This window comes from Gorilla gorilla, chromosome 18 (genome assembly GCF_029281585.2).
Source record: "Gorilla gorilla gorilla isolate KB3781 chromosome 18, NHGRI_mGorGor1-v2.1_pri, whole genome shotgun sequence".
Classification (NCBI taxonomy): Eukaryota; Metazoa; Chordata; class Mammalia; order Primates; family Hominidae; genus Gorilla; species Gorilla gorilla.
The window spans coordinates 79,094,493-79,120,805 of record NC_073242.2 but is presented as its reverse complement, the minus strand read 5'-3'; the positions used below and the strand labels follow the sequence as shown (position 1 = coordinate 79,120,805).

The following is a 26,313-nucleotide window of genomic DNA, read 5'->3' as shown; positions in this document are numbered from 1 at the left end:
TTGTTGTCACCTTTGTCAAAAATCAGTTGGCTGTTTGTGGCAGAATTCACACAGAAAAAAAAATCAGTTGGCTGTAAATATGTGGATTTACTTCTGAATTCTCTATTCTGTTCAGTTGGTCTGTGTGTCTGTTTTTATGCCAATATCATGCTGTTTCATTTATTATGACCTCGTAGAATCTTTTGAAGTCAGGTACATGCCTCCAAACTTTGTTCTTTGTATATTGCTTTAGCTGCTTGCATTCCCATCTGGTTTTAATTATGTCAAGGCAAGCCCTGATTCCTCTAAAGGTTACTCTATTTTTGTACTTGTTTTATTTATTTTTAACTGATCAATGGGCTAATATCACTTCAGTTTTTAAATAAGTAACTATTAATATTAGTGATTATGTATTTTTGTTTTTGCATTATCTTCCATGCTACATCAAAATCAGGATTTATCAAATTTTCAGGTAACAATGGAGGTAAGAAATTTTTATTTATTTTTTTCTTTTTAATTAATATTTTTGAGACAGGGTCTGACTCTGTTGCCCAGGCTGGAGTGCAAGGCATGATCTCAGCTCACTGCAGCTTCCACCTGCCAGACAGAAACCATTCTTCCACCTCAGCCCTCCTGAGTAGCTGGAACTACAGGTGTGCACCACCATGCCTGGCTAATTTTTGCATTTTTGGTAGAGACAGGGTGTTGCCATGTTGCTCAGGCTGGTCTCGAACTCCTGGGCTCAAGTGATCCTCCCAACTTGGCCTCCCAAAGTGCTGAGATTACAGGTGTGAACCACCACACCCAGCCTGGAAGTAAGGATTTTTAAAAAGTAACTGATGGAGTGACCGGGCGTGGTGGCTCATACCTGTAATCCCAGCACTTTGAGAGGCCAAGGTGGGTGGATCATTTGAGGTCAGGAGTTTGAGACTAGCCTGACCAACAAGGTGAAACTCCGTCTCTACTAAAAATACAAAAAAATTAGCCGGGTGTGGTATTGAGCGCCTGTAATCCTAGCTACTTAGGAGGCTGAGGCAGGCGAGTCACTTGATGCCAGGAGGCAGAGGTTGCAGTGAGCTGATATCATGCCACTGCACTCCAGCCTGGGCAACAGAGTAAGACTCTACCAAAAAAAAAAAAAAAAGAAAAAAAAAGTAACAGATGGCTTGTTTTATGTATCTCAAATAAATAAATAAAATGTTTACAATTGATTAGTTAGGGAATCTGTGTCAAATGTGATAAAACATGCAAAGTTAGGTAAACTCTAAAGAATCATGTCTGTTGATGCCACATTATACTTGCAAAAGAAATAGATAACCTTGGCTGGGCGCGGTGGCTCACATCTGTAATCCTAGCACTTTGGGAGGCCAAGGCAGGCCGATCACAGGGTCAGAAGTTGGAGACCAGTCTGGCCAACATAGTGAAACCTTGTCTTTTCTAAAAATACAAAAAATTAGCTGGGCGTGGTGGTGTGTACCTGTAATCCCAGCTACTCGGGAGGCTGAGGCAGGAGAATCACGTGAACCGGGGAGGCAGAGGTTGCAGTGAGCCAAGATTGCGCCATTGCACTCCAGCCCGGGCAACAGTGCAAGACTCTGTCTCAAAAAAAAAAAAAAAAAAAAAAAGAGAAAAGGAAATAGGTAACCAGATAACCTCTCTATAAAACATTCAGACTTACAATTTTCATTTCACTTATTTAACCAATAGCAAAAGGGACAAAAATAAACCAATTGCTGATATAGCCTTTCAATTATTTATTTTGTACTAAGAGGTTAAAAATTTTTTCAAATAGAGAACTAATATTTAAAAAAATTTTTGGCCAGGTGTGGTGGCTCATGCCTGTAATCCCAGCACTTTTGGTGGCCAAGGTGGAAGGGTCATTTGAAGCCAAGAGTTTCAGAGCAGCCTGGGTTATATGACAAGACCCTGTCCCTATGCAAAAAAAAAAAAAAAAAAAAAGAGGCCAGTGTGGTGGCGCATACTTGTTGTCCCAAGTACTCAGGAGGCTGAGGCAGGAGGATCATTTGAACCCAGGATTTCAAGGCTGCAGAGAGCTATGATTGGGCCACTGCACTCCAACCTGGGCAACAGAAATTCCATCTCTAAAAAATAAAAATAAAAATATGAAAGTAAAAGGTTTTTTTTTTTTTTTGACAAAGCTGATAGCATTGCTTGAGCCAGATCAATTTTATGTTGTAGAATATTTACATCTTTACCTTTGAAATCTATTGCCTGCTTTGTTGGCTGTTTAGCCAAGATGAACACTGAAAAGCAAACAAACAAACAAAAACAAAAACCACCTAGGTTTCAACAACAACAAGTCACACCTACTTGGTAGGATTTATTTTATTTTATTATTTTATTATTTTTTTGAGACAGTGTCTCCCTCTGTCACCCAGGCTAGGAGTGCAGTGGCACGATCTTGGCTCACTGCAACCTTTGTTTCCTGGGGTCAAGCGATTCTCTTGCCTCAGACTCCCAAGTAGCTGGGACTACAGGTGCGTGCCGCCATGCCCGGCTAATGACCTCCATGTTTAATGTTACATGACCAATCTCTAGGGAATATGGAATCAAAGGCATGGAGACAGAATCCATATTTTGTTTGGGGAAAAGAGGGATAATCTTTGTTCCAACATAAGATTATGTTGGGACATTTAGTCTCATCTACAATCCAGTCCTAACGTTACCAAAATAAAGTCTCAACCAACTCTGATTGGTTCCTTCCCTTTAGGAATTACATAGTATACAGTGATTAGACACTGAAGAAAATAAAGAAAAACAATTGAAAATATATGAGGAAACAGAAACATGAGATTTCTCACAAGGCCCTGGATAAAAAAAAAATTACCAAAAGACCTTTTGAAAATAATCACTATTTGTGAGCTTATTAATACATAGAGATCATCTTTTTTTTTTTTTTTTTTTTGGCAGAGTCTCACTCTGTTGCCCAGGCTAGAGTGCAGTGGCTCATCTCGGCTCACTGCAACCTCCACCTCCTGGGTTCAAGAGATTCTCCTTCCTCAGCCTCTCACGTAACTGGGACTACAGGTGTGTGCCACCATCCCCAGCAAATTTTTGTATTTTTAGTAGAGATGGTGTTTTGCCATGTTGCCCAGGCTGGTCTTTAACTCCTGACCACAAGTGATCTGCCCACTTCAGCCTCTCAAAGTTCTGGGACTACAGGCCCAGCCCATGACTTTGTTTAAACGAAGTCATAGGTCAGGTGCATGCCACTGTACTCCAGCCTGGATGACAGAACAAGACACTGTGTCAAAACCCCACCACCCCGAAACTAATTCATGCTAACTTACCAAGAAAATAGTAAACGAACCAACATTTCAAACATTTTTACTAATTGTCATTTATTTTGCTAGTGTTTCTGTCTCAAAAATATGCAAAAATACCACTACAGGACTATCCACCTGTCTCCACCTCTTGCAGTCTTGGGACCGGGAAAGAGGCTGGTCCATTAATCTTCACTGTAGATGTCCCTGCAAAGGGCAGGTGCATGCGGCTGCCAGTGACATTGGGTAGTCAAGATTAGTCTGACAGGCTCTGGATCGGGGACCTGAATTCTTTGCACACCAGGGAAACTCTGGCTCACTTGCACTTGTATTCTTCCAATTTATGCTTTCTCTGCAAGGGCTTCCATTGGACAATGAAGAAAATCTGCTAACATTCGAGTGAGTTGCTTCCTCTCATCTATTTCTGCTGCCATTCTGCCATTGTAATCTGCCGGCAACATACATGCATCCATCATTTTAGAAAGCCTTTCTCCAGGTTCTTTATCTGCTATTTTATCTAGTAGAGATACTTCTTGGTCTACAGCAGGCAAAAAAGTGATCCTCTAGTGAACTGCTGCATCACCCAAGGCTGCATTTTCTAGATTTTGTAATGCTGTCACGAGATTTAGAGTCTGTGGTGGTGGCTCATTTGCAGATCCCAGAGAGGAACAGTTTTTATTTTCATTCATCTTTATCTGTTTATAAATTTGCTTCCTAGGCTTCTTATCACCACACAGAGCTTAAGTTGCTCTAATACATTGTTTCATTGTTTCTTGTTTGTTTGCTTGTTTGTGGTTTTTTTGAGACAGGGTGTTGCTCTGTCGCCCAGGCTGGAGTACAGTGGTGCGATCATGGCTCGCTAAAGCCTCAACCTCCTGGGTGGAAGTGATCCTCCCACCTCAGCCTCCCGAGTAGCTGGGACCACTGGAGCACACCCCCATGCCCAGCTGATTTTTTTTTTTTTTTTTAGAGATGGAGTCTAGCTATGTTGCCCCGGCTGGTCTCAAATTTCTGAGCTTGAGTGATCCTCCCACTTTGGCCTCCCAAAGTGCTGAGATTATAGGCGTGAGCCACCACGCCTGGCCTCTAAATACATCATTTGCATAAACAGACCTTTCTTCCCAAATAGACAACACTCTTCCAATGTGCTTCTGTGCTTCTTACAACTCTCATCAGTTTCACTTGAAACATGCTTAAAAGCTTCCACTATAACCAGTGCAAATCTTTTGTAAGCTCCGGCCCCTTCCTTTTGCTTTGTATTTTAGTAGAGACAAGGTTTCACCATGTTGCCCAGGTGATCTCACTGGCAAGGTAAGAAAAGTAAGCTTCCTGTTTGGCTTTGCTCTCTGCAGCTCCAGCTACCACGTGGTGACCACGGGCCCGGGTGCTTCTTGCTGTGATGAATGAGCCACAGGGACCAGGTCTGCATGCTCTGCTGCGCATTGCTTAACCCCGACAGCTCCTTCTCTAGCGCCGCCTCAGAGAAGACTGACATCCCTTCCACCCCACATTCACGCCGTCCCACACTGGGGTGACAGGAGGAGAGTTAAGTTGCCCTCTCGCAGCCTCACCCTCTCAACTCACCCTTTCCACACCCTCACTAACACCCTGCTTGGTAGGATTTAATCCTAATACATATTACCCAAAATCCCATCTAACTCATCCGAACTTTGGAAAGTGACACACCTTAAGTGGTTGTGATTAAAACAGGCATTAACTTCTTTTGCTCCAGTGTGCTAAGAAACATTTGAAGGACATCCTTTTGGTTTTGTTTGTTTGTTTGTTTTGGAGACAAAGTCTCACTCTGCCGCCCAGGCTGGAGAGCAGTGGCGCCATCATACTCACCATAGCCTTGAACTCCTGTGCCCAAGTGATCCTTCCATCTCAGCCTCTTGAGTAGCTAGGACTACAGGAGCACACCACCATGCCTGGCTAGTGTCTTTAAAAATTTTTTGTAGAGATGAGGTCTCTCTGTGCTGCCCAGGCTGGTCTCCAACTCCTGGTCTCAAGCGATCCTCCTGCCTCGGCCTTTCAAAGTGCTGGGATTACAGGCATGATCCACTGTGCCTGGCCAGTTTGACGGTTTTTAGTGAAGCTACATACATAGGCAGCTCATGACCCAGCAATTCCACTCCATGGCATTCCCAAGGAAAGTGATGTATCCACACAGACTTGTACATGATTATTCATAGAACCTTTATGAATTATAGCCCCAAACTGAAAACAACCCAAATGCCCATCAATCCGTAAATGGATAAACAAAGAAAGGAACAAATTGCCAACATGCGTGTTAACATAGGTAAAATCTCAAACGCATGTTGACAAAAAAAAAAAATCAAAAGCGTGTTGAACAAAAGAAGCCAGAGACAGGATTATTGTACTGCATTATTATACTACTATGTCATTTGCATGAAAATCTAGAAAAGACAAATCTACAGTGATAGAAGCTGGACAGTATTTTCCCGAGGCCAGGAATTGGGGGTGGGACCTGGCAAAGGAAACGTTTAAGAGGATAACAATATTCTGCATCTTGCTCATGGTGATTGTTACACAGGTGCCACATTTACTAAAATTCACACTGTACAGCTTAAATGGATGCATTTTATTATATGTAAAGTTTTTTTTTTTTTTTTTTTTTGAGACAGAGTCTCACTCTGTCACCCAGGCTGGAGTGCAGTGGCACGATCTCCGCTCACTGCAACCTCCACCTCCTGGGTTCAAGTGATTCTTCTGCCTCAGTCTCCTGAGTAGGTGGGATTACAGGCACGTGCCACCATGCCCGGCTAATTTTTCTATTTTTAGTAGAGACGGGATTTCACCATGTTGGTCAGGCTGGTCTCAAACTCCTGACCTCGTGATCGTGATCTGCCCGCCTTGGCCCCCCAAAGTTCTGGGATTACAGGTGTGAGCCACCGCGTCCAGCCTAAAGTTGATTTTTTTAAAGCCCACAGAACCTGTCTCTGTTTTGATTAGTTCCCCAGATTCATTGTTTTTTTTTTTTCGTTTTTGTTTTTTTTTCTTTTTTTGAGTTTCGCTCTTGTCACCCAGGCTGGAGTGCAATGGTGTGATCTTGGCTCACTGCAACCTCTGGCTCCTGGGTTCACGCAATTCTCCTGCCTCAGCCTCCGGAGTAGCTGAGATTACAGGCGTCCGCCACCACTCCCGGTTGAGTTTTGTATTTTTAGTAAAGACAGGGTTTCACCATGTTGGCCAGGCTGGTCTTGAATTCCTGACCTCAGGTGATTTGCCTGCCTCAGCCTCCCAAAGTGCTGAGATTACAGGCATGAGCCACGGCGCCCGGCATCCAGATTCATTGTTAATTTTAATGGGTTGCACTCCCTGTTTGGAGAGTGAGCTTCCTGCTGATGGTCAGTATTTATGTATGTATGTATGTATGTATGTATGTATGTATGTATGTATGTATATTTTTTTGACAGCAGGTCTCACTTTGTTGTCCACAGCTTGCTGCAGCTTCCTGGACTCAAGCAATCCTCCGGCCTCAGCCTCCTGAGTAGCTGGGACTACAGACATGCACCACCACACTCGGCTAATTTTTTTGTATTTTTTTGTAGAAATGGGGTCTCACCATATTGCCCAGGCTGGTCTGGAACTCCTGGGCTCAAGCGATGATCCCGCCTTGGCCTCCCAAAATGCTGGGATTACAGGTGTGAGCCACCGCGCCCGGCTGGCCACTATGTATTGATCCCTCGATATGTGCCAAATTCTGCTCTAAGAGCTTTGCATATATTAAGCTACTAAATCTACCAACCATGCCACACAATGTCAACAGCTCCATGTTAGAGATGGGAGAACTGAGGCACAGAGAGGGCAAGCCTCTTGCCTAAGAGCACAGCACGTGATTTTGTAAGTGACAAACAGAATTTAACCTACATAGTCAGGCTCCAGAGTTTAGTTTGTAATAATTGCAATACACTGTCTCCTACTGAATTTGCTGATAGATACCTAAGAGCTAGTAAATTAAGGAAATCAAAGTTTTAATTAATAGATAACACCAGGTAAAAGGAGGAACATAGAAAAATGACTAAATATGAGAGCAGGGGAAGGGTTCCCAAATTGGGCAATATGCTTTCTATGCCTGTTTCCCCACTTGTGAAATAGACTACTCCACCTAGCTAACTCACACTTAGGCACCTCACTGAGAAAAAAGTATTTCATGTGCATACACGATTTAAAAAGTTAAGGGCCAGGTGTGGTGCCTCATGCCTCTAATCACAGTACTTGGGGGGCAGAGGCAGGAGGACCATTTGAATCCAGGAGCTGAAGACCATCCTGGGCAATATAACAAGACACAGTCGAAGAGAAGAGGAAGAGAAGAGAAGGAAAGAAATTCTGGAAGGAAGGAAGAAAGAAAAAAAAGAAAGAAGAAAAAGAAGGAAGAAAGAAAGGAAAGAAGAAAGAAAGAAAAGAAAAGAAAGAAGAAAAAGAAGGAAGAAAGAAAGGAAAGAAAGAAAAGAAAAGAAAGAAGAACAGAACAGAACAGCAGGTTGTTGCCTTCTCTAGAATCCCAAGCCCTCTATGGGAAGTAAACACTCCGACCCCTTCTGTTTCTCCTGTTATTATCTCTGTATTCCCAAATGATAAGCTATCACGCTTTCTGATTTATCAGTGTCATATGTTATCTTTTGATTTGCTGGCCTGATAGGTAAGGACTTAGCTCTCCAAAACTCTCTCCCACATTTCTCCTTTGCCCCACAAAATTGTACTGGAATTCTCTATTAAATCACTCTAAATTTCTAGGACAATGCAAATTTTGCTCACTGCTGAACTAAGAAGCCCACTAAACCACAATTCCTTTCTTTGTTCTTGGAATTAGTAATTGCCTTTTTTTTCTTATCCTGGTTTTCCATCAATTTGTCATTATTTTTTCCCTATGTCCAACATCTTTGTCTATCGCTGCATACATTTAAACATACCCATTCCACTTTCTTCCTCATGGTCTCCTTCCTAACCCCATGCTGTCATCGGGACTGGATGCTCTCTCTCTAAGGATGCGTTGTGGCTTGCATGCTGGAGTCCCATTTCCCGTGTGGCTGTTAGCACGTGAAGAGATGGTAGTGATGTTCACCATGATAATGCTGCTGGTTTATTGTGGAAGATCTCAGCAGAAGTCACTGTACGTCATTTTGTTATCTCTCTCCTTTTTTAAAAAAAAATTTCTGTACCCATCCATCCACTAACTGTATGTCATTTATTGAAAGTGTATTCCATATGCATAAATTGAATTCACATATGTAATCAGATAGAATTCAGAAACAGGGATTTCAGAAACCTAGGTCCTAGGTTGTGCAACTGCTACTATTCAAGTATCCTTTTCTGGATCTCAATTCAAATAACCCAACTGTAAAGGATATATTTATGGGACAGTTGGAGGAGTTTAAGCAGAATATTTGGTATAAAATTGCTACAAAATTATTAGCGTTTCAGGTATGATATAGTAGTTATATGTAAAATTTTTCTTAACTTTTGGAGATAGTTACTGGAAGATTTCTATAGCAAGTGATGTCTGTGATTTGCTTCAAAATAATCCTTTGTGGGGCTGAGGGAGCAAGTTGAAATAGGGTAGGCTGAGCATCTCAAAACTGAAAATCGAAAATCTGAAAAGCTCCAAAATTCAAAACGTTTTTGTTTTGAGACAGAGTCCACTCTGTCGCCCAGGCTGGAGTGCAGTGGCACAATCTCAGCTCACTGCAACCTCTGCCTCCCAGGTTCAAGTGATTCTCCTTCCTCAGCCTCCCAAGTAGCTGGGATTACAGGCACCTGCCACCACGCCTGGCTAATTTTTGTATTTTTAGTAGAGACGGGATTTTGCCATGTTGGCCAGGCTGGTCTTGAACTCCTGACTTCAGGTGATTTGCTTGCCTCGGCCTCCCAAAGTGCTGGGATTACAGCCATGAGCCACCATGCCTGGCCCAAAATGTTTTGAGTGCTAACCTGATACTTAAAGGAAATGCTTGTTTTGCAGCATTCAGATTAGAGAGTTTTGGAGTTGGAATGCTCAACCTGTAAACATAAAGCAAATATTCCAAAATCTGAAATCTGAAACACTTCTTGTCCTAAGCATTTTGGATAAAGGATTCTGAACCTGTATAAGAAACAAGATTGGCTATATGTTGATAATTGCTCAAGTTGGGTGATGGGAGTTCATTATACCACTCTCTCTATGTTTGCATGTGTTTAAAACATTCCAGAACAATTTGTTTTTAAATGGTTTTCAGGGTAGGTCAGGAAAAAAAATAAATCTGATAATTGTAGGAGACAGAATTTAAAACTCATCTTCTAGCAAGGATATATTTCTTTTTTAATTTACTTAATGAACTTACAATAGACTTAGTTATTTTAGTTTCCCTACCGTTACTTAAATTACAAATCTGAGGCTGAAGTGGGACGATCACTTGAGCTCAGGAGTTCAAGACCAGCTTAGGCAACAAAGTGAGACTCTGTCGCTACAAAAAATTAAAAAGTTAGCTCGGAATGGTGAGAGCCTGTAATCCCAGCACTTTGGGAGGCTGAGGTGTGAGGATTGCTTGAGCCCAGGAGTTGGAGGCTGCAGTGAGCCATGATTGTGCCACTGCACGGCAGCCTGGGTGACAGAGCAAGACCCCAACTGAAAATAAATAAATAAATAAAATTTATGTTTTAGTGTATTTACGTATTTATATAAAAACTCAATTTCAATACCAAAGTCAAGAGTCATCCATTTGTTCAACAGCAATTGAGCATCTTCCATAGATGCCAGCACTCTTGGGTACTCAAGATACACCTATAACAAGTACTCAGAATAGCAACTCAAAAATTAGTTTGTGATTTAAAAAAAAAAAAGGCTGGAAAGCTATCTTTTACATACATTATTTCATTTCATCCTTCTAGCTATTCTGCAAGATAGCTATCTAATAGGCCTAAATGAAATTAAGGTTCAGAGAGAATAAGTCACTTGCCCCACTGGCTAATGGAGGAAATGGGACTATAATCCACATTGATCTGCCAAGTCTGGGTCCTTCCACTGCACGTGGCCCTGAACTCTCTCACCTGCCGGATGGCATGAGGCTTGATTGGAAGCACTCTCATCTGTTAGATCAACTCTCCACAGCATGCTCCTGGAACACAACTGCTGTGTACCACTCTAGCAGTCAAGCAAGCAAGAGAAGCTGACTTTGAGTAAACTGAAAGCCAATTATTTAAAGGATATTGGGTACTTCAGGATTTTGGAGTGGTCTAGAGAGACTGGTTCAAGGCTAAAGTTCCAGAAGAAAAAAAATGCCCAAACCCATCTTACGGAACTGGTCGGATGAGGAAACTGATGCCACCACCGAGTCCCACTGAGTGCCCTGCCACGGAAACACAGCTTTACCACCTCCCCGCATGCCTGGGTCCCAAATGCAGGAGTCCAGAGTTTTCTGGGTTGTCCTGAGAGAGGATGGACTGACATAGCCAGCATTCCCCAAATCTAGCACGGGTGCTCAGAGGGAGCTGGGCAAGGCAACCACTCTGTGATTCTCTCTGTGGGATGTTCAATACATTTGCATGCCTCTTCTCCAATTAAAAAAGAGCAACTGGACAGACAGAAACCACAACAAACACCCTCTGTCCCCCAAATAATGTGAACAAGTCTTTGGTGAAATGGCAGAAAAGCAGGCAGTTTAACAGGTTTCTCTACTGCAGGGCCACTCGGGACATTCATGCATGCATTCATTCATTCGTTTGAGGCAGAGTGTCACGCTGTCGCTCAGGCTGGAATGCAGTGGTGCAATCATAGCTCACTGCAGCCCCGGCCTCCGGAGCTCAAGTGATCTGCCTGCCTTGGCTTCCCAAGCAGCTGGGATTACAGGCGTTAGCCATCGTGCCCAGCCAACATGGAGCTTTTAATATGCTTTACAGCATGAGCAATCTCCAGGAGGAGGATGTAGTAGTTCCCAAATATTGGTGATCATGGAACTTTTATTTCTGTAACAGGCTAAAAACGATGGAAAAAGTGGTGCTGGTGGTAGGCTTTATGCTCAATTGCTTCTTCTTTTGTCCTCTGCGAAGTCCTATTCATTTGACATTAAAAGTTTTTTTTTTTTTCCTTTTTTTTGAGACAGAGTTTTGCTCTTGTTGCCCAGGCTAGAGTCCAATGGCGCGATCTTGGCTCACTGCAACCTCTTCCTCCCAAGTTCAAGCGATTCTCTTGCCTCAGCCTCCCGAGTAGCTGGGATTACAGGTGTTAGCCACCATGCCAGGCTAATTTTTGTATTTTAGTAGAGACGGGGTTTCACCATGTTGGTCAGGCTGGTCTCGAAATCCTGACCTCAGGTGATCCACCTGCCTCGGCCTCCCAAAGTGCCAGGATTACAGGCATGAGCCACCACGCCCCGCCTATTTTTTTAATATTAAAAAAATTCCCCACTTGCCAAGGCTGACCTATCATTTGCCCTCTAAGAGGTTTTTGGGTAAGCCCAGGCAAAGATTTTTTTTTTTTTTTTTTTTTTTTTTTTAAAGGTTTTAGTTCTGATTCCACTCCCTGAACTGTAGTTCTGGGGCCCACATATCTCATCTGGGCTATAGCAGCCACTCCCAACTGGCCTCCCAGGTCCTGCCCTGTCATCACAAATGCAAATCCAGTTGTCACTTCCTTAACTGAAAACACTTTGATGGCTTCCCATTGCCCTCGTGAAATGCCATGTTCTGGTTCCTACTTCCTTCCCATTTTCTCTTGTCACGGCCCCCTCCCCCACAAAACTTCTCCCCCTACGGGCAACCAGATGTTTGCTAATCACCTACTTTGGAAAGCTGGTCTGGCTGGGTCCTTTTCCCATGGACTCCTGTAGCATCCTACATTTTTACTTTTCATAGCACTTAAACCGCATGGTAACTGCTTGACCACTTGACCACTGGTCTGTACTCCCCACCAGGTAACAAGTTCTGAGGTTCTGAGAGGGCAGAAATTCATTTTGATTTTTTTTTTTTTTGAGACAGTCTTATTCTGTCACCCTGGCTGGAGTCCAGTCACACAAGTCATAGCTCACTGCAGCCTTGAACTCCTAGGCTCAGGCAATCCTCCCACCTTAGCCTCCTGAGTAGCTGAGACTGTGGGTGTGTGCTACACCCAGCTAATTTTCTCACACATTAATACCCAGCAAAACACTTGCCATGTAAAAGTGAGTCTATAAAGTGATGAACACACTTTGAAATAGGGTAACAAATATCTTTTTATTTTTCTCTGTCTCTTTAAAATAGGGTAACAAATATCTTTTTATTTTTCTCTGTCTCTCATACAGTCAGACTGGCATAGCAGGTATCAGTGGTACACTAAAAACATCAGATTTTAATGTGTTCCATGATGAAGCAGACAAGATGCACTTCCTATCTTTGGTGGGAAAAAAAGAAATTATACTTACCCTTTGTAAAAGCATAGAGAAAGTTTAGAGCTGAAGAATAAGACTCAGATTTCTATGGTTTCAACAGGACAGGAAGCGAGAGAAACCTCAGTTGCTGAGGGCAGGGTATTTGTCAGTTAGAAGGATTGTTAAATCTTTATAAAATGCCAATCAAGATGGCTAGTTCTAAAGGAGAAAAGAGTGTCTCAAAAAGCAGCACTATCAGATAGTCACGAGCTTGAATGTTTTCAGAGAGGTTCTTCAGGAAAACACCGAACACCATTTTCAGAATGAGAGGCCAAATATCCTCTCTTTGCCTTTAGTCCAGTTTTCAGGAGTTTGCTTGGTTCAAAAGATTAGGAAAAATTTCCTCATGGTTATCTCAACTAAGATGTTGACTTTGGGCAAAGTTGTAACAATGTTTTTTTTTCCCCCTTAAAGATTTGGGTTAACACACTTACTGAGTATTGACTCTGCAGCTAGGCACTATTTAAGTGCTTTACATGAATTAACACTTTAAGACTTGAAATAAGCCTGGAAGATTAGCATTATGCCTCTATCCTATATATTATCTCTCTGTACCAAAGAAACTGGCATTATGCCCATTTAATAAATGAGGAAACTAAGGTTGCATAATTTAGCTTAAGTTACAAAACTACCAAGTAGCAGATCTGAGATTCAAATCCAGGCAGTTTGGCCTAACAGTCTACATTCTTAACAGTAATATTATAATGGCTCTTGAATAAATTCACTTCACACACATACATAAAGATCCATTCAATCTGAGTCAGAGATTTGGATTTTGGTGCTGGCTCTGTCTTTAGTAAGTTGTGGGGATTTCATGTAGACACTTTGCAAATCTGAGACTGTCTACCCCACCTGTAAAATTAGATGATTGGATTCAATCAGTCACCTCCTAACAACGTGAGAGAGGAGATGAGAAGGTAGAGGCGGTGGTTAGAAACTAACATCACAAGGATCCTTGGCCCATTCCGAACAAATACTCTTTAGGAAAATGAGTTGTTCTGCTAGAAGTTAAGGTATGAAAAATCTCTGGACTATAACAGATTGTTTTCTTTTGAAGCCCATGGAATCCAAGTAATGTGGCATCCGGAAGTCCCCTCCAAGTGCATGCAAAGACACAGGTGGGTTTTCCTAGAGGAGGAGTCAAGTCTTTTATTAAACACTCAAAGGAATTCATGACTCCAAAAAAGATGAAGGGCCTATAAAATACTTCTTCAGCTTTATGCTCTTGGAGGAAACTGGCAATCCAAGTTTGTAAAGAGCAATATGACAAAACCTGTATTTCCTGATTAACAGCCAAGTGTTATCAGACTATGATGAATAAGACATATTAAAAGTAATCATAACCTAATAAACTGGGTACCTACACGTGCTACTTAAAATTTGCTGTCTTGGACACAGAGCTAAAGTAAAATATCTCATCTAGAACTAGCTTATATCTGATACAGACAATATGTTTTAACATTTTTTTCAGAGTTACAAACTTAACAATAAACCAAAGAAAAAGTCCAATCACGAGTTATATATAAAGTATTTATTTTTTATGCACATATTTACCTACAAAATTTACAGAAAATAAAACAAAGCAGAATATATAGAATACCCTCTTAAGACTTCTTAGGAGCTGAGGGTTTTATTGCTGCAGTTCAAAGAATCAAATTTTATACAAGTGAAAGCTAAGATGAACACATTTAAGTTAAATGGCAGCCTTGTTAAAAAGCTTTTTTATCCTGTTACTGAATTTTCAGCTTTATGTTAAATGAAATTTAAAAGATTGCTCATGAAATAATTTAAACCTTTGCAAAATCTAATAAACAGGTAAAAGGCACCTCCAGTACTTTAAAATATTTACAGCAATCCCAATAGTTTAATTTTAAGGGCTATTATAGTACATGTGGCTATTATGCATACACAGTATGTCATTAACACTCTCTAAACACTGAGAATTGTAGACTGTAGTTTGTGGCACCACTCCCAAGTTATTCTGGTGAAGGCATAGGATGACCAATTACACCTGTGCAACACTAGTGTCACAGCCTGTCTACCACAGCGTAAAATCCAGTTATCTAAAACAATGACTATCAAATTCCCAGACAATACATAATTTATCAGTAGACTTGTATATTCACAAGCCTTTAGGGTATTTTAAAAATTATTAAAGAAGCCAGGCACGGTGGCTTATGCCTGTAATCCCAGCATTTTGGGAGGCTGAGGCAGGAGGATCACGAGGTCAGGAGATCGAAACCATCCTGGCCAACGTGGTGAAACCCCGTCTCTACTAAAAATACAAAAAAATTAGCTGGGCATGGTGGCATGCGCCTGTAGTCCCAGCTACTCGGGAGGCTGAAGCAGGAGAATCGCTTGAACCTGGGAGGCAGAGGTTGCAGAAAGCCAAGATCGTGCCACTGCCCTCCAGCCTGGCAACAGAGCGAGACTCCGTCTAAAAAAAAAAAAAAAAAAAGGAAAATTATTAAAGCAATATAAAGGATATTTAGCATTAAATGAAAACAATGAACTAAAAATATAACCACAATAGTTGCTGGAGTTCAGTATCTGGTTTAACAAAAGGTGTTTCTCAAAACATCTATAATTTCTTACAACATAATGGAGAGTTTTCCTCAGTCTAAGCTGAATCCAATGTTTTTCCTGCAGTATGATTAGAAATATAAGAATGAAAGGCACACATAATAGCCAGTTTTAAAGAGCTGTGGGGATGGCAAGCAGATGTTCCTGAAATACCGGTGCAAGAGAACAAAGTCCACACAACGTTTTCCTCTTTGTTTAACATTGGCATTGATTTGCTATTTACAGTAGTTTGCAAAAATACATTATAAAAACTGAATGAGGTTCTGTTTCTAAGTTTAACTTAGTAACATACATACATACTTCATCTGCAAAAATCTTTGCAGGATCTGAAGTACTAAAGTGACACTAATACTGAAACACAGGTAATCAAAAGTACCAAAGCACTGATAATGAGTCACCATCATCAAGATAATCCAGGGAAATATTGCACACTTCTTGTCAGTTGCTGCTATGACCTTTACATATCCAACCGCAAAAGGAATCCTTCATGGCTTTTCGCTGTATCACTTATTTGAAGAAAGGCTATTTTAAGTCCCATAACAATGAGTGAAGATTGTCATTGAACATGAGGCCTAGGTTTCAAAATTAGTTTTCCTGTCTGCAAAAATGAAAAGACAGAATTTTTTCAATACACAGTTCTAGTAAAAATACCACTGCTTATTTATAAACCTTAAAGGGTATGTGCAAGGAATAAGAACGCTTTTCTATAGTCAAGATTAAACAATTAATAGTTATGCTTTCAAAGCTTCCTTTGTGTGGAGCTTCCTTCTGAGCTCTTTATTTTAAAATACTACACACATCTTTTTTTCTCCTCTTTTCATTTTTTGTAGAGACGGTGTCTTGCTATGTTGCCCAGGTTCATCTCAAACTCCTGGACTCAAGCAATCCTCCCGCCTTGGCCTCCCAAAGTGCTGGGATTACAGGTGTGAACCACCATGCCTGGCCTCTTTATTCTAATTTCTGTAATGAATAGGTGTTACTTGTTTAATGACTTTTTAAATTGAAGGCTAAGACACTTTTATAAATAAAATAAGCAAATCAAAACAGAAGCTACCTATCAAAATTGTGAGACACCCTTATTATACACTGGTACATGATAGTTTTTAATTTACTTAAAGACAGGGTCTCACTGTCGTCCAGGCTAGACTGCAGTGGTATGATCACAGCTCACTGCAGCCTCAAATTCCTGGGCTCAAGCAATTCTCCTGCCTCAGCCTCCCAAGCAGCTGGGACTACAGGTGTGTACCACCTGCCTGGCTAATTTTTACATTTTTTTGTAGAGATGGGGTCTTGCTAATGTTGCCCAGGCTGGTCTCAAACTCCTGGACTCAAGAGATCCTCCTGCCTCAGCTTCCCAAAATGCTGGGATTAGAGGCATGAGCCACCATGCCCAGTCTCCCATCATCTACTTTTAAAAACACAATAGGTTCATATGTCCATAGTCCACAAATTAATCTATGACTCTATTTACAAATAACATATATAGCATATCACTTGATAAATAACAGTAGTTTATAAAACCAATATCCGCTGAGCCATTTTTGGTCAATAACAAACAACCACTGTACTTCACTGAATCTAAGATGCATCAGTTATAAGATGCATCATGATTTCATGTCATTAAGAAAGATTAAATTATCAACTCTCCCAATTTGTCAGATCTCACTGACTGTAAGATGGATCTCAATGCCAAAGATGTTAAATGTAAAAGTACCTTAGAATCAATGCTCTAAGTATATTCTCACTATTCATTCCACAGAGAAAATTTATTGCTAATAAAATGTCTACCTTTCTAAAGCCAAAAATTTCAGTGTTTTCATGCAGGTCTATAATTTTCTAACCAAAAAAATACTTACATCATCACAAGACATATTGTATTCTGCTAATACCGTTCGACATCGAGCAGCTATACTGAACACATGTGGTCAAAGGAAAACTTCTCATTTCAAGAGTATGCTTTCAGGCCGGGCGTGGTGGCTCAAGCCTGTAATCCCAGCACTTTGGGAGGCCGAGGCAGTCGGATCACGAGGTCAGGAGATCGAGACCATCCTGGCTAATCCGAGATCGCGCCACTGCACTCCAGCCTGGGCGACAGAGCAAGACTGTCTCAAAAAAAAAAAAAAACACAAAGCGTACTCTTTTTTTTTTTTTTTGAGACGCAGTCTTGCTCTGTCGCCCAGGCTGGAGTGCAGTGGCGTGATTTCAGCTCACTGCAACCTCTGCCTCCCGGGTTCAAGTGATTCTCCCACCTCAACCTCCTGAGTAGCTGGGACTACAGGCACAGACCACCACACCTGGCTAATTTTTTGTATTTTAGTAGAGATGGGGTTTCACCATGTTGCCCAGGCTGGTCTCGAACTCCTGAGCTCAGGAAATCCACCCACCTCAGCCTCCCAAAGTGCTGGGATTACAGGCGTGAGCCACCACGCCCGGCAAGAGTAAGCTTTTAACCATTACCTAGATCAAGAAAGCACTTCAGAGAATGGAATTTAATCCTTGGTAAAGGATACATTGATGGTGCAACTACTCTCTTGTGTATTCCAGCAAAGAACAAGCCTATTAGAGTGATACAGCTAATGGTGAAAAATGGGTGATTCCATAATGATGTGAAGAAGGACACCTGTAAAAGAAGAGATGAAAATATAAAAATGTTAAAAATCTTAGGATGGCTGATTCCTACCTCCCCACTTGTACATAAATATATATAATATTTTTTATCATATAAACCATGAGGATTTGACGACTTCTAATAATCTTAGTTCTCTGTATTGCTGTGTTGTAAAAATAAAAACGTATAGGCTTTCTATCTTCTATAAAGCAAGATAAATATAGCAGTATTCCCTCCATTCATTTCAAATACTTGAACTATTACAAATTCATTCCTATAATCAAAAAACAACCCTATCAAAAATATTTACTGAACTCTGCATTGAATGAGTGAAGATGAGGCCTCTGGTCTCAATGAAAACACAAATCAAACTTGATTTAGTTACCTTCCCTGTTTTTTTTTTTTTTTTTTTTTTGAGACAGAGTTTCACTCTTGTCACCCAGGCTGGAGTGCAATGACACGTTCTCAGGTCACTGCAACCTCCACCTCCAGGATTCAAGCAATTCTCCTGCCTCACCCTCCCAAGTAGCTGGGATTACAGGCGCCCGCCACCACACCCAGCTAATTTTTGTACTTTTAGTAGAGACGGGGTTTCACCATGTTGGCCAGGCTGGTCTTGAACTCTTGACCTCAGGTGATCTGCCCGCCTCGGCCTCCCAAAGTGGTGGGATTACAGGCGTGAACCACCACGCCCAGCCTACCTTTACTGTTAAAAAGCTTCCTTAAAAGAGTTGAGCAAACTCTGCCATTCATAACCTGATCCCAGTCTAATTTTCATCTCCTGCCATATTTCCACACATATGCTGCCTTGTTCACCTCTCTCCCTCCACCTGGCTAACTCTTACATATCCTCATAACACTCAATTCCAGCATCACCCCTTCCTCCCTGCAGAGGCAAAAAACAAATCTGGTTTTGAAGCTACTGAGATCTAAATGACCACAGGACATTCAAGTAGGGAAAAACGATTAGTAGCTATTCATAAAGAACTAGAATGAAGGAGAAAGAAAGGGCTGATTTCAGATCTGGACATATCAAATGATAGCAGAAAACAGGACAATCCACAAGTCTAAGAATATGTAGAGGGACAAGGGTCCAGGATCCATGACTGGAACAAGAATAGGCACCGAAATGGAAACGTTGACTGGAGACACAGAGAAGACAAGCATTTAGAGCCTGTGTAGAAAGAAATCAAGTGGATTAGTAACCAGATGGGAGCAAGAGAATCAAGTTAAGCACATCCCCACTCCACTCTCACAGCAGGAGACGCGCAGGCACGTGTTTCAAGACAGAAGCACCAGGTAGATGGCTCAGCATGGTACTGGTTACAGAAGTTTGTCAGATGAAGAAATGAGAGGCTGAAAATACCAGGAAAGAAGCTCCCAGAAAGATGATGACCCAAGGAAAAGTTAATATTCCATAAGAACGTCTTCTTCAAACCTCCGAGGAGTTTCTCATAAGCCAGCTCTGTTGTGTGTGGCCTGCACCAGGTTAGCATATACAGTGCTTTATGTCTTCATTTTAATTAGGCCATCAGTTTCAGCCTTCCTCCCTCCATGGCAACACTCCAGTGCACTGAAACAGCAGTTCTCTCCAGGCCAGGCAGTCAGGTACTTCCTGTCTGCCATATTCTTTCTCTCCCTAGGTTCTTCTAGCTAGCCACTGGCTCCTGAGTTTGCAACTCTTGCTACAGATACAATTGCTGGTTAAAACTCCTGTCAGATTTGGGGTTATTAAATACTGAAATATAAAGAGCCAACCCTTAGGCGAATAGTTGTATTCTCACCTAATTTAGAAAATTATATTACCTACATAGTTTTGGGCCTATTTCAAATTACATTTAATTCTGTGTTTTATTAAGATCTCAACTAGCTGAGATCAGCTTATATTTTTCCCAATTAGAAGTCAGACTCATTTCCCAAGATGGATCTTTTTCAATCTTCTTGCCAGCCTCTTTCCACTCTTCCCCTAAAGATGACTACCAAGTGCAGCCTTAAGATCAGATTTTTATAAATGAACACACAAGAGAGTTTCCTGTCTGCCATAAAAATCCTCTATTAACATAAAATTCCATCACCAATCTCCCCTTGCTTCCTATCCTTTTAAATATCTCCACCTCAGCAGATAAAGTTAGGGAGACTATATGCGAAATAAACTTCTCTGGCTGTCTGAATTGCCATGGAGACTGATGACAAAAGCCTTCTCTTAGGTTTTTCTTCTGTAAAACCTAAAAGGTACAAATAGAGCTACTGAAAGTAGTCTACTTAATTGCAGCTTAAAGCGGGGAGGGGATTTTTAAGATTTGTGAAAATTACATCATTACTCCCTAAATAAAACTGCACTGGGGGAAAGAAACTTCACTAAAAAACTGAAGACTAACTACTTCTCTAATAAAAAAAAGCCCTGAGTTTGAAATTAAAGCACAAGTTAGTAGAAAGAGGTGGAAATGTGAGAAACATGCCATCAGCTTTCATCAAAGGATGCTTCAAGGAATAACATTATGAAATCAGTTATTGCATTTGGTATAGGGATATTCTTGCACAGTGCCCAATGGGAGATCCCTCAGTGTTTCCTGTATTAAACTTCAGGCAAGAAATTTTTTTTCAGAGATAAATGTTGGGAAAGAAAAGCTTTGCTAGCCCAAGGAACTGATATATGTGTTATCTTACAGGCAATGAAAATCACAGAATTAACTGTGACTTCACTGATTAGGTAACTCAGAGACTAATTTATAATCCAATTCTGGCAACTGTGTTGGGCAACATGGCCTATACATCAGTGAGCTGGTTTCCTTTCTGGTTTTGACCTCATGGTCCAACTTGTTTTTATCTAGTCCTGACTTTTTATTATACGTGTATTTTGCTATTTTATCATGTGTGTTTCCTGTAAAGTCATTTCCAGTGTTTTATGGGATGAAGAAAGGTATTAACAGAGATAACTCATAGAAGAAAATGTTATTTTATAATTTTTTTCTCTCCCTCTTTTTTTCTGAGACAGGGTCTAGCTCTGTCACACAGGCTGGAGTGTAGTGGCACAATCATAGCTCACTGCAGCCTCGATCTCCTGAGCTCAAGTGATCCTCCCACCTCAGCCTCCCAAGTAGCTGGGTAGAGCATGCTACACCTGGCTGATTTTTAAATTTTTTGTAGAGATGGGGTCTTGCTATATGACATTGCCCAGGCTGGTCTTGAACTCCTCCCTTGGCCTCCCAAAGTGTTGGGATTCCAGGTATGAGCCACCATGCCTGGCCTATTTTAGAACTTTTAAAAGCTGGCACTGATGACACTCAATGAACAAAGCAGAATGAAGAGAATACTCACACTGAAGTAAAAATGAGAGATATTAAAAAAATGTAAAAATGATAAATTCAGAAGTGAATGACAAATAACAAATAAATGTCTAAGAAATAATAGCATCTCTTAGACCTTTTCCCTGTAGACATACTTAATTCACAACAGCCAGCCAAAATCTTCCTTGAGCAAATAAATAAAAGGCATATTTTTAATATGACAATATCACTAGTAGTAGTTAATAGGTAGTGTTTGAATACTTTATCACTAACAAAGCACTACAATATCCATTATCTCATTTAATTATGCTAATGATTTTAAAACAAAACTTCTACCTTTTGTGTCTCAGGGTCTATTAACCAGTTCCAGGCACCAGTAGCTGTACAGACAGATACCACTATAAGAAGCACTGATGAAAGATAAACACGAAATTAGTAAGCAAATACATACTTAATATGTGATACTATCACCACCAGTTCCTACTAAATGACAACCAAAGAATATAGCACTTTATTAAATGGAAAATGCACTAACTAGACTAAGGAATTAGAAGGCTTGCCATCTGGCTTTGAGGAATTCTCTTAAACATCGTGAACCTTAGTAATTAAGGATACTGTTTCTCTTATGATTTGGTCAGAACTTATGATGATCAATGAAATAAAAAGCAATTCGATGGTGACACTTCAGTAGAAGAGTCTACGCTATGTAACGTTCACTGTGTTTAGTGAAGATTTTGCAGATCTTGTAAACTCAAATTAAAAAAACAACAAACTCATTTTCTACTGTAAACAAACCATCAAAGATTCCTTTTTGAATGTACTGAGAAGACTGACTAAAGGATTTTGCTTTGCAGATGACTGCCATGGTTACATTAAAGTCAGTGCAGGAAGTACGGAGCACACCAGTTAGTATCGGATTTTCTTTAAGAGACTTAAAGAAAGGTAGGGTAGAAATTACTGTCAGTAAAACTTAGAAAAGGTCTTTCTCTCCACTAAGCTAGAATGATTTTAGAAATTCTAAATAAATCATAAGTAAAACTTAAGAATGGTATTAGTAAAAAATAATAAAGGGGCATCAAGACCCAGTTAATATTCTGGAGATGATGACCGTTGCCTGTCTTTCAGCTAGGATGCATACATTTTTGAAATGTGGAAATCCGGTTTCCAAGAACAACAGAAATATAGCAAATATACAAATATAGTAAAACCTCAATTATCTAGAATTCCTTGATGTACTTTTAGAAGAGGTAAACTAAAGAAAAAAAATCTTGTTTTAGGTATTAAATAATAGGATCAAAATATCAAAACTATGTTCTGAACTCAGAACAGACTAACTCAATTTCTTACAATTCTGTATTTCCAGAAATACACGCACTATATTACACATGTATGTTTTAAAAAAATAAGCAAAAGCAAAATCAATACACTAGAAAGGACCTCATACACATGCTTTATTTGACTAGTTCATTAACCAAGTAAGTGCTAAGACCATGAGTCAGAGAAAAAGTATATTTATATCACATTTTATAAGATAGGGCAGTATCATATACATTTTAAAAGATTTTCAAGTAACAGTGAAACAGGTTTTGGGGATAATTCCTAGGTAAACCAGAGAACCTAGGAAAATCATTACCTGTAAATTCTGACCAACCAGAATTCTCACAGCATACTAATAAAACTTTGCAAATAGATTTAATAAAATTATACAAAAAAATCTTGCCAGATCCTTAGATCCTTAGCTTCAATAGTGCTTTTTTGGTCCAGCAAACTGATTTACACTTTGAAATAAAGTAAATCCTCAATGTGTGCTACTACACTTCCTTCTTGATAGGAATTAAATCTAAATAATGACCATCTAGGAAATTAAAACTATTTGGCCCAGCGTGGTGGCTCACACCTGTAATCCTAGCACTTTGGGAAGCCAGGATGGGAGGATCACCTGAGGTGAGGAGTTTGACACCAGCCTGGCCAAAATGGAGAAACCCTATCTCTACTAAAAATACACAAAAAAATTAGCTGCCGTGGTGGCGGGCACCTGTAATCTCAGCTACTAGGGAGGATGAGGCAGGAGAATCACTTGAACCCGGGAGGCAGAGATTGCAGTGAGCCAAGATGGCGCCACTGCACTCCAGCCTGGGCAACAGAGCTAGACTCCATTTCAAAAACAAAAACAAATAAAAACTATTCCAAACACATATTAACAAAGCATTTTGTTTGATGATCTCATGGCTCACATATTTGTCCACATTTCCTATATATTTCCATGGGCGAGTAAGCACTGTTCAAATTACATTTTGTAGCACTCATGATACTTATGAATAGATAGTAATAATGTGAATTTTCTAGGTCAGACTTCAAAGCAGCACAATTATGCTTTATTAAAAATCAACTAAGGGTAATTTTGTAACTTTTCCAAGTATACATTAAATAACATGACTTTACTTTTTTTTTTTTTTTTAAACACAGGGTCTTCCTCTGTTCCCTAAGCTGGAGTGCAGTGAACATAGCTCACTTAGCTCACTACATAGCTCACTACAGCCTCGACCTCCTGGGCTCAAGTGATCCTCCCAAGTTGCTGGGACCTCGGGGTGTGCCACCATGCCTGGCTAAATTTTATTTTTTCTTTTTTTTTTTTTGAGACAGAGTCTCGCTCTGTCGCCCAGGTTGGAGTGCAGTGGCGCAATCTCAGCTCACTGCAAGCTCTGCCTCCTGGGTTCATGCCATTCTCCTGCCTCAGCCTCCCGAGTAGCTGGGACTACAGGCGCCCGCCACCACGCCCGGCTAACTTTTTGTATTTTTAGTAGAGACGGGGTTTCACCGTATTAGCCAGGATGGTCTCGGATCTCCTGACCTCGTGATCCGTCCGCCTCGGCCTCCCAAAGTGCTGGGATTACAGACGTGAGCCACCGCGATGGGGTCTCTCCATGTTACCCAGGCTGGTCTCAAACTCCCATGCTCAAGCAATCCTCCAGCCTCGGCCTCCCAAAGTGCTGGGATTATACGCGTGACTCACTGAGCCCTATCAATATGACTCTTCTTACTAAAATTTTATTCCAATAGTTTGTAGGCAAATTATAAAACTGCTAAACGGGCTACTGAAATTTTTATTAGGTATGTCTTTATCAAAACTAATAATTCAAAAATTTAAATATTTTTATTATTTATTTATTGAGACCGGGTTTTGCTCTTGTCGCCCAGGCTGGAGTGCAATGGCGCAATCTCGGCTCACTGCAATCCCCGCCTCCCGGGTTCAAGCGATTCTCCCACCTCAGCCTCCTGAGTAGCTGGGATCACAGGCAGCGTCACCACGACCGGCTAATTTCGTATTTTTAGTAGAGACGGGGTTTCACGGTGTTGGCCACGCTAGTCTTGAACTTCTGACCTTAGGTGATCCGCCTGCCTGGGCTTCCCAAAGTGCTGGGATTACAAGCGTGAGCTACGGCGCCTGGCCAAAAAATATGTTTTTTAATGGAAAAACAAAAACAACCACACGAAATAGACTGTTCTTTTGAGAAGGCCAGTTATAATTTCCTTTTCTTAAAAATTTCTTCATAAGGCATTGTCCACAATGTTAAATAAATTTACACAAACATTTTACATAAAAGCAAATCATTCCTATATTAGGATAAAAGCATCAATTGTTAGTTTTCCCTTAAAATAACATTCAGGAACTTACTTCTCCAGCGTCCAGTAGCAGGTTGCAAACAATGAATATATTCAGTAAGTCTCCTCTCAAAAGCCTTGAGATCTAGGTATAAAGATGTCAATTTTCTAATTAGCCACTCTTACTCGTCTGACGAAATGTCAGAGTATTTACCTAACATTAAGACGACATGTGAGATACTCTTAACTGCTTCAGGTCTTACACACTAACTTCCATGTATCACTGCACTGTTTATTTCATTTACTATGACAGCTTTTTAAGCACTTGACAAAAAATTAGGGCTCTTTAATTCCAATTTCTCATATAAGAAAACTTGCTGATTTACTTTTAGAAGCTTCATAAATGGTATTGGGAAATAAGCAGCAGCCTCGGCCAGCGCCAAAAGCAAACATTTTCAGGGTTGTAAATAAAATTAAAATCAGGTCGAGTTTTAGCTCTCTGGGAACCAAGAACTTCCTATTAGAACCACGTAGTGCCTAACATCAAAGTCTTCGAGGTCTACCTGACTGCAATTACCCGCCTCCGGTTTCCAGCTCTTATATTTAATTAATGGCTACGCCGTCTGGCCTTACTAGACTTCTTGACACTGATAGCGAGTGGGTGTGGAAAGACATTCCCCTTGCCCCCTCCGAAGGGGGTACAGGTGATCTTCGTGGCACCCAGGCAGCGCCTAGTTCTAGAAGACAGGGGCGTCTAAGCTGCTCCGAGTGAGTGGTGGGGTATCCTTTCCGCAGTGGTGTGCTTTAAACTTTAAAACACCGAGCAGCACTTCCTAACCTTGGCAGTTACCGGAAACCACCGCAGGAATCAGGGATACAACTCGCGGGGCTGTGAGAATGAAATGAAATGAATTAGCAGGCTGCAATGCACGGAGTGCAAGTGTCTGCCAATGAAAAGAAAATAAAAACAGAAGCTGGCGAGGAGGTCGACCCTCTAGGCTTGTGGGGACTGAGGGAGCTGAGGCACCGCCCCCCGCGTCTGGCCAGGTACGGCCGCCTACGCGCCCCCAAGCTCCGGGCCCTTAGCTCCATCCTCCGCGGCCTCCTCCCGGGGCGGGGGTCTTCACGACGCCGGCCCCTCCAGAGCACCGCCAGCTTCCGAGGGGAGACGTGGGACGGGCCCGGGCGGCCCACCCTACCTTCCGCCTGCTCCAGCGAGTTCATGTCGGGCGGCAGCTCGGGTCACCGCCGCTGCCCCGTCCGCATCGCAGCTTCCGCGGCCCCCGCCCGGCCCGCAGCGCCAACTCCCACCTCTAACCGCTCCCCGCTGCCCCTCCCCGTCGCACCGCCCCTTGCCTAGACCCGCTACGCTCATTGGATTCCTCTAGTAGACCTCCAACTAAGACAGCTTTCTATTGGCTGCCTCTTGCACCGGCCTCGGAGCCTAGCGTTGGACGGTCAGCCGGAGGGACCAAGAACTGCCGGCGGCCAGGCGGGCGTAACGCTGGCGCCGCCTGCTGCCCCGGGGAGGAACTGCAGCCCTCCGGAGCCAGTTCGTTCATTCATTT

The 26,313-nt window shown here is 41.5% G+C and overlaps 1 protein-coding gene, 1 long non-coding RNA gene and 1 pseudogene across 3 annotated transcripts; 1 reads left to right on the top strand and 2 right to left on the bottom strand.

The window, feature by feature from the left end:
• Positions 1 to 3,448: 3,448 nt before the first annotated feature.
• LOC101125303 (regulation of nuclear pre-mRNA domain-containing protein 1A-like) lies at positions 3,449 to 4,758 on the bottom strand (annotated as a pseudogene).
• A 2,989-nt stretch (positions 4,759 to 7,747) lies between these two features.
• On the top strand, positions 7,748 to 16,134 carry LOC129527666 (uncharacterized). Its single transcript, XR_008672684.1, has 3 exons — positions 7,748 to 7,767; positions 13,722 to 13,782; positions 16,078 to 16,134. It is a non-coding gene; the product is annotated as an uncharacterized lncRNA (long non-coding RNA).
• CNEP1R1 (CTD nuclear envelope phosphatase 1 regulatory subunit 1) lies at positions 14,181 to 26,109 on the bottom strand. 2 transcript variants are annotated; one of them, XM_055366003.2, is made up of 7 exons: positions 25,945 to 26,109; positions 25,584 to 25,634; positions 24,819 to 24,890; positions 21,479 to 21,552; positions 17,758 to 17,867; positions 17,104 to 17,158; positions 14,181 to 15,845 (listed from the first exon to the last, which is right to left on the bottom strand). In XM_055366003.2, exons 1-7 carry the CDS (start codon positions 25,967 to 25,969, stop codon positions 15,804 to 15,806), a joined length of 429 nt encoding a protein of 142 aa, XP_055221978.1. In that variant the 5' UTR covers positions 25,970 to 26,109; the 3' UTR covers positions 14,181 to 15,803. The 2 variants fall into 2 exon arrangements, with proteins under 2 accessions (XP_055221978.1, XP_004057675.1); XM_004057627.5 differs by lacking the exon at positions 25,584 to 25,634 and having other exon boundaries at positions 25,945 to 26,104.
• Positions 26,110 to 26,313: the final 204 nt, after the last annotated feature.

Bases quoted from the DNA above. Each gene is read 5' to 3' on its own strand.
- CNEP1R1 (XM_055366003.2), bottom strand. From the start codon at position 25,969: ATGAACTCGCTGGAGCAGGCGGAAG. The intron at 24,891-25,583 runs GTTAGGAAGTGC...CTTTATACCTAG, and splicing joins GGTTTCCGGTAACTGCCAAG to ATCTCAAGGCTTTTGAGAGG. The intron at 17,868-21,478 runs GTAGAAGTTTTG...CTTCTTTTACAG, and splicing joins TAGACCCTGAGACACAAAAG to GTGTCCTTCTTCACATCATT.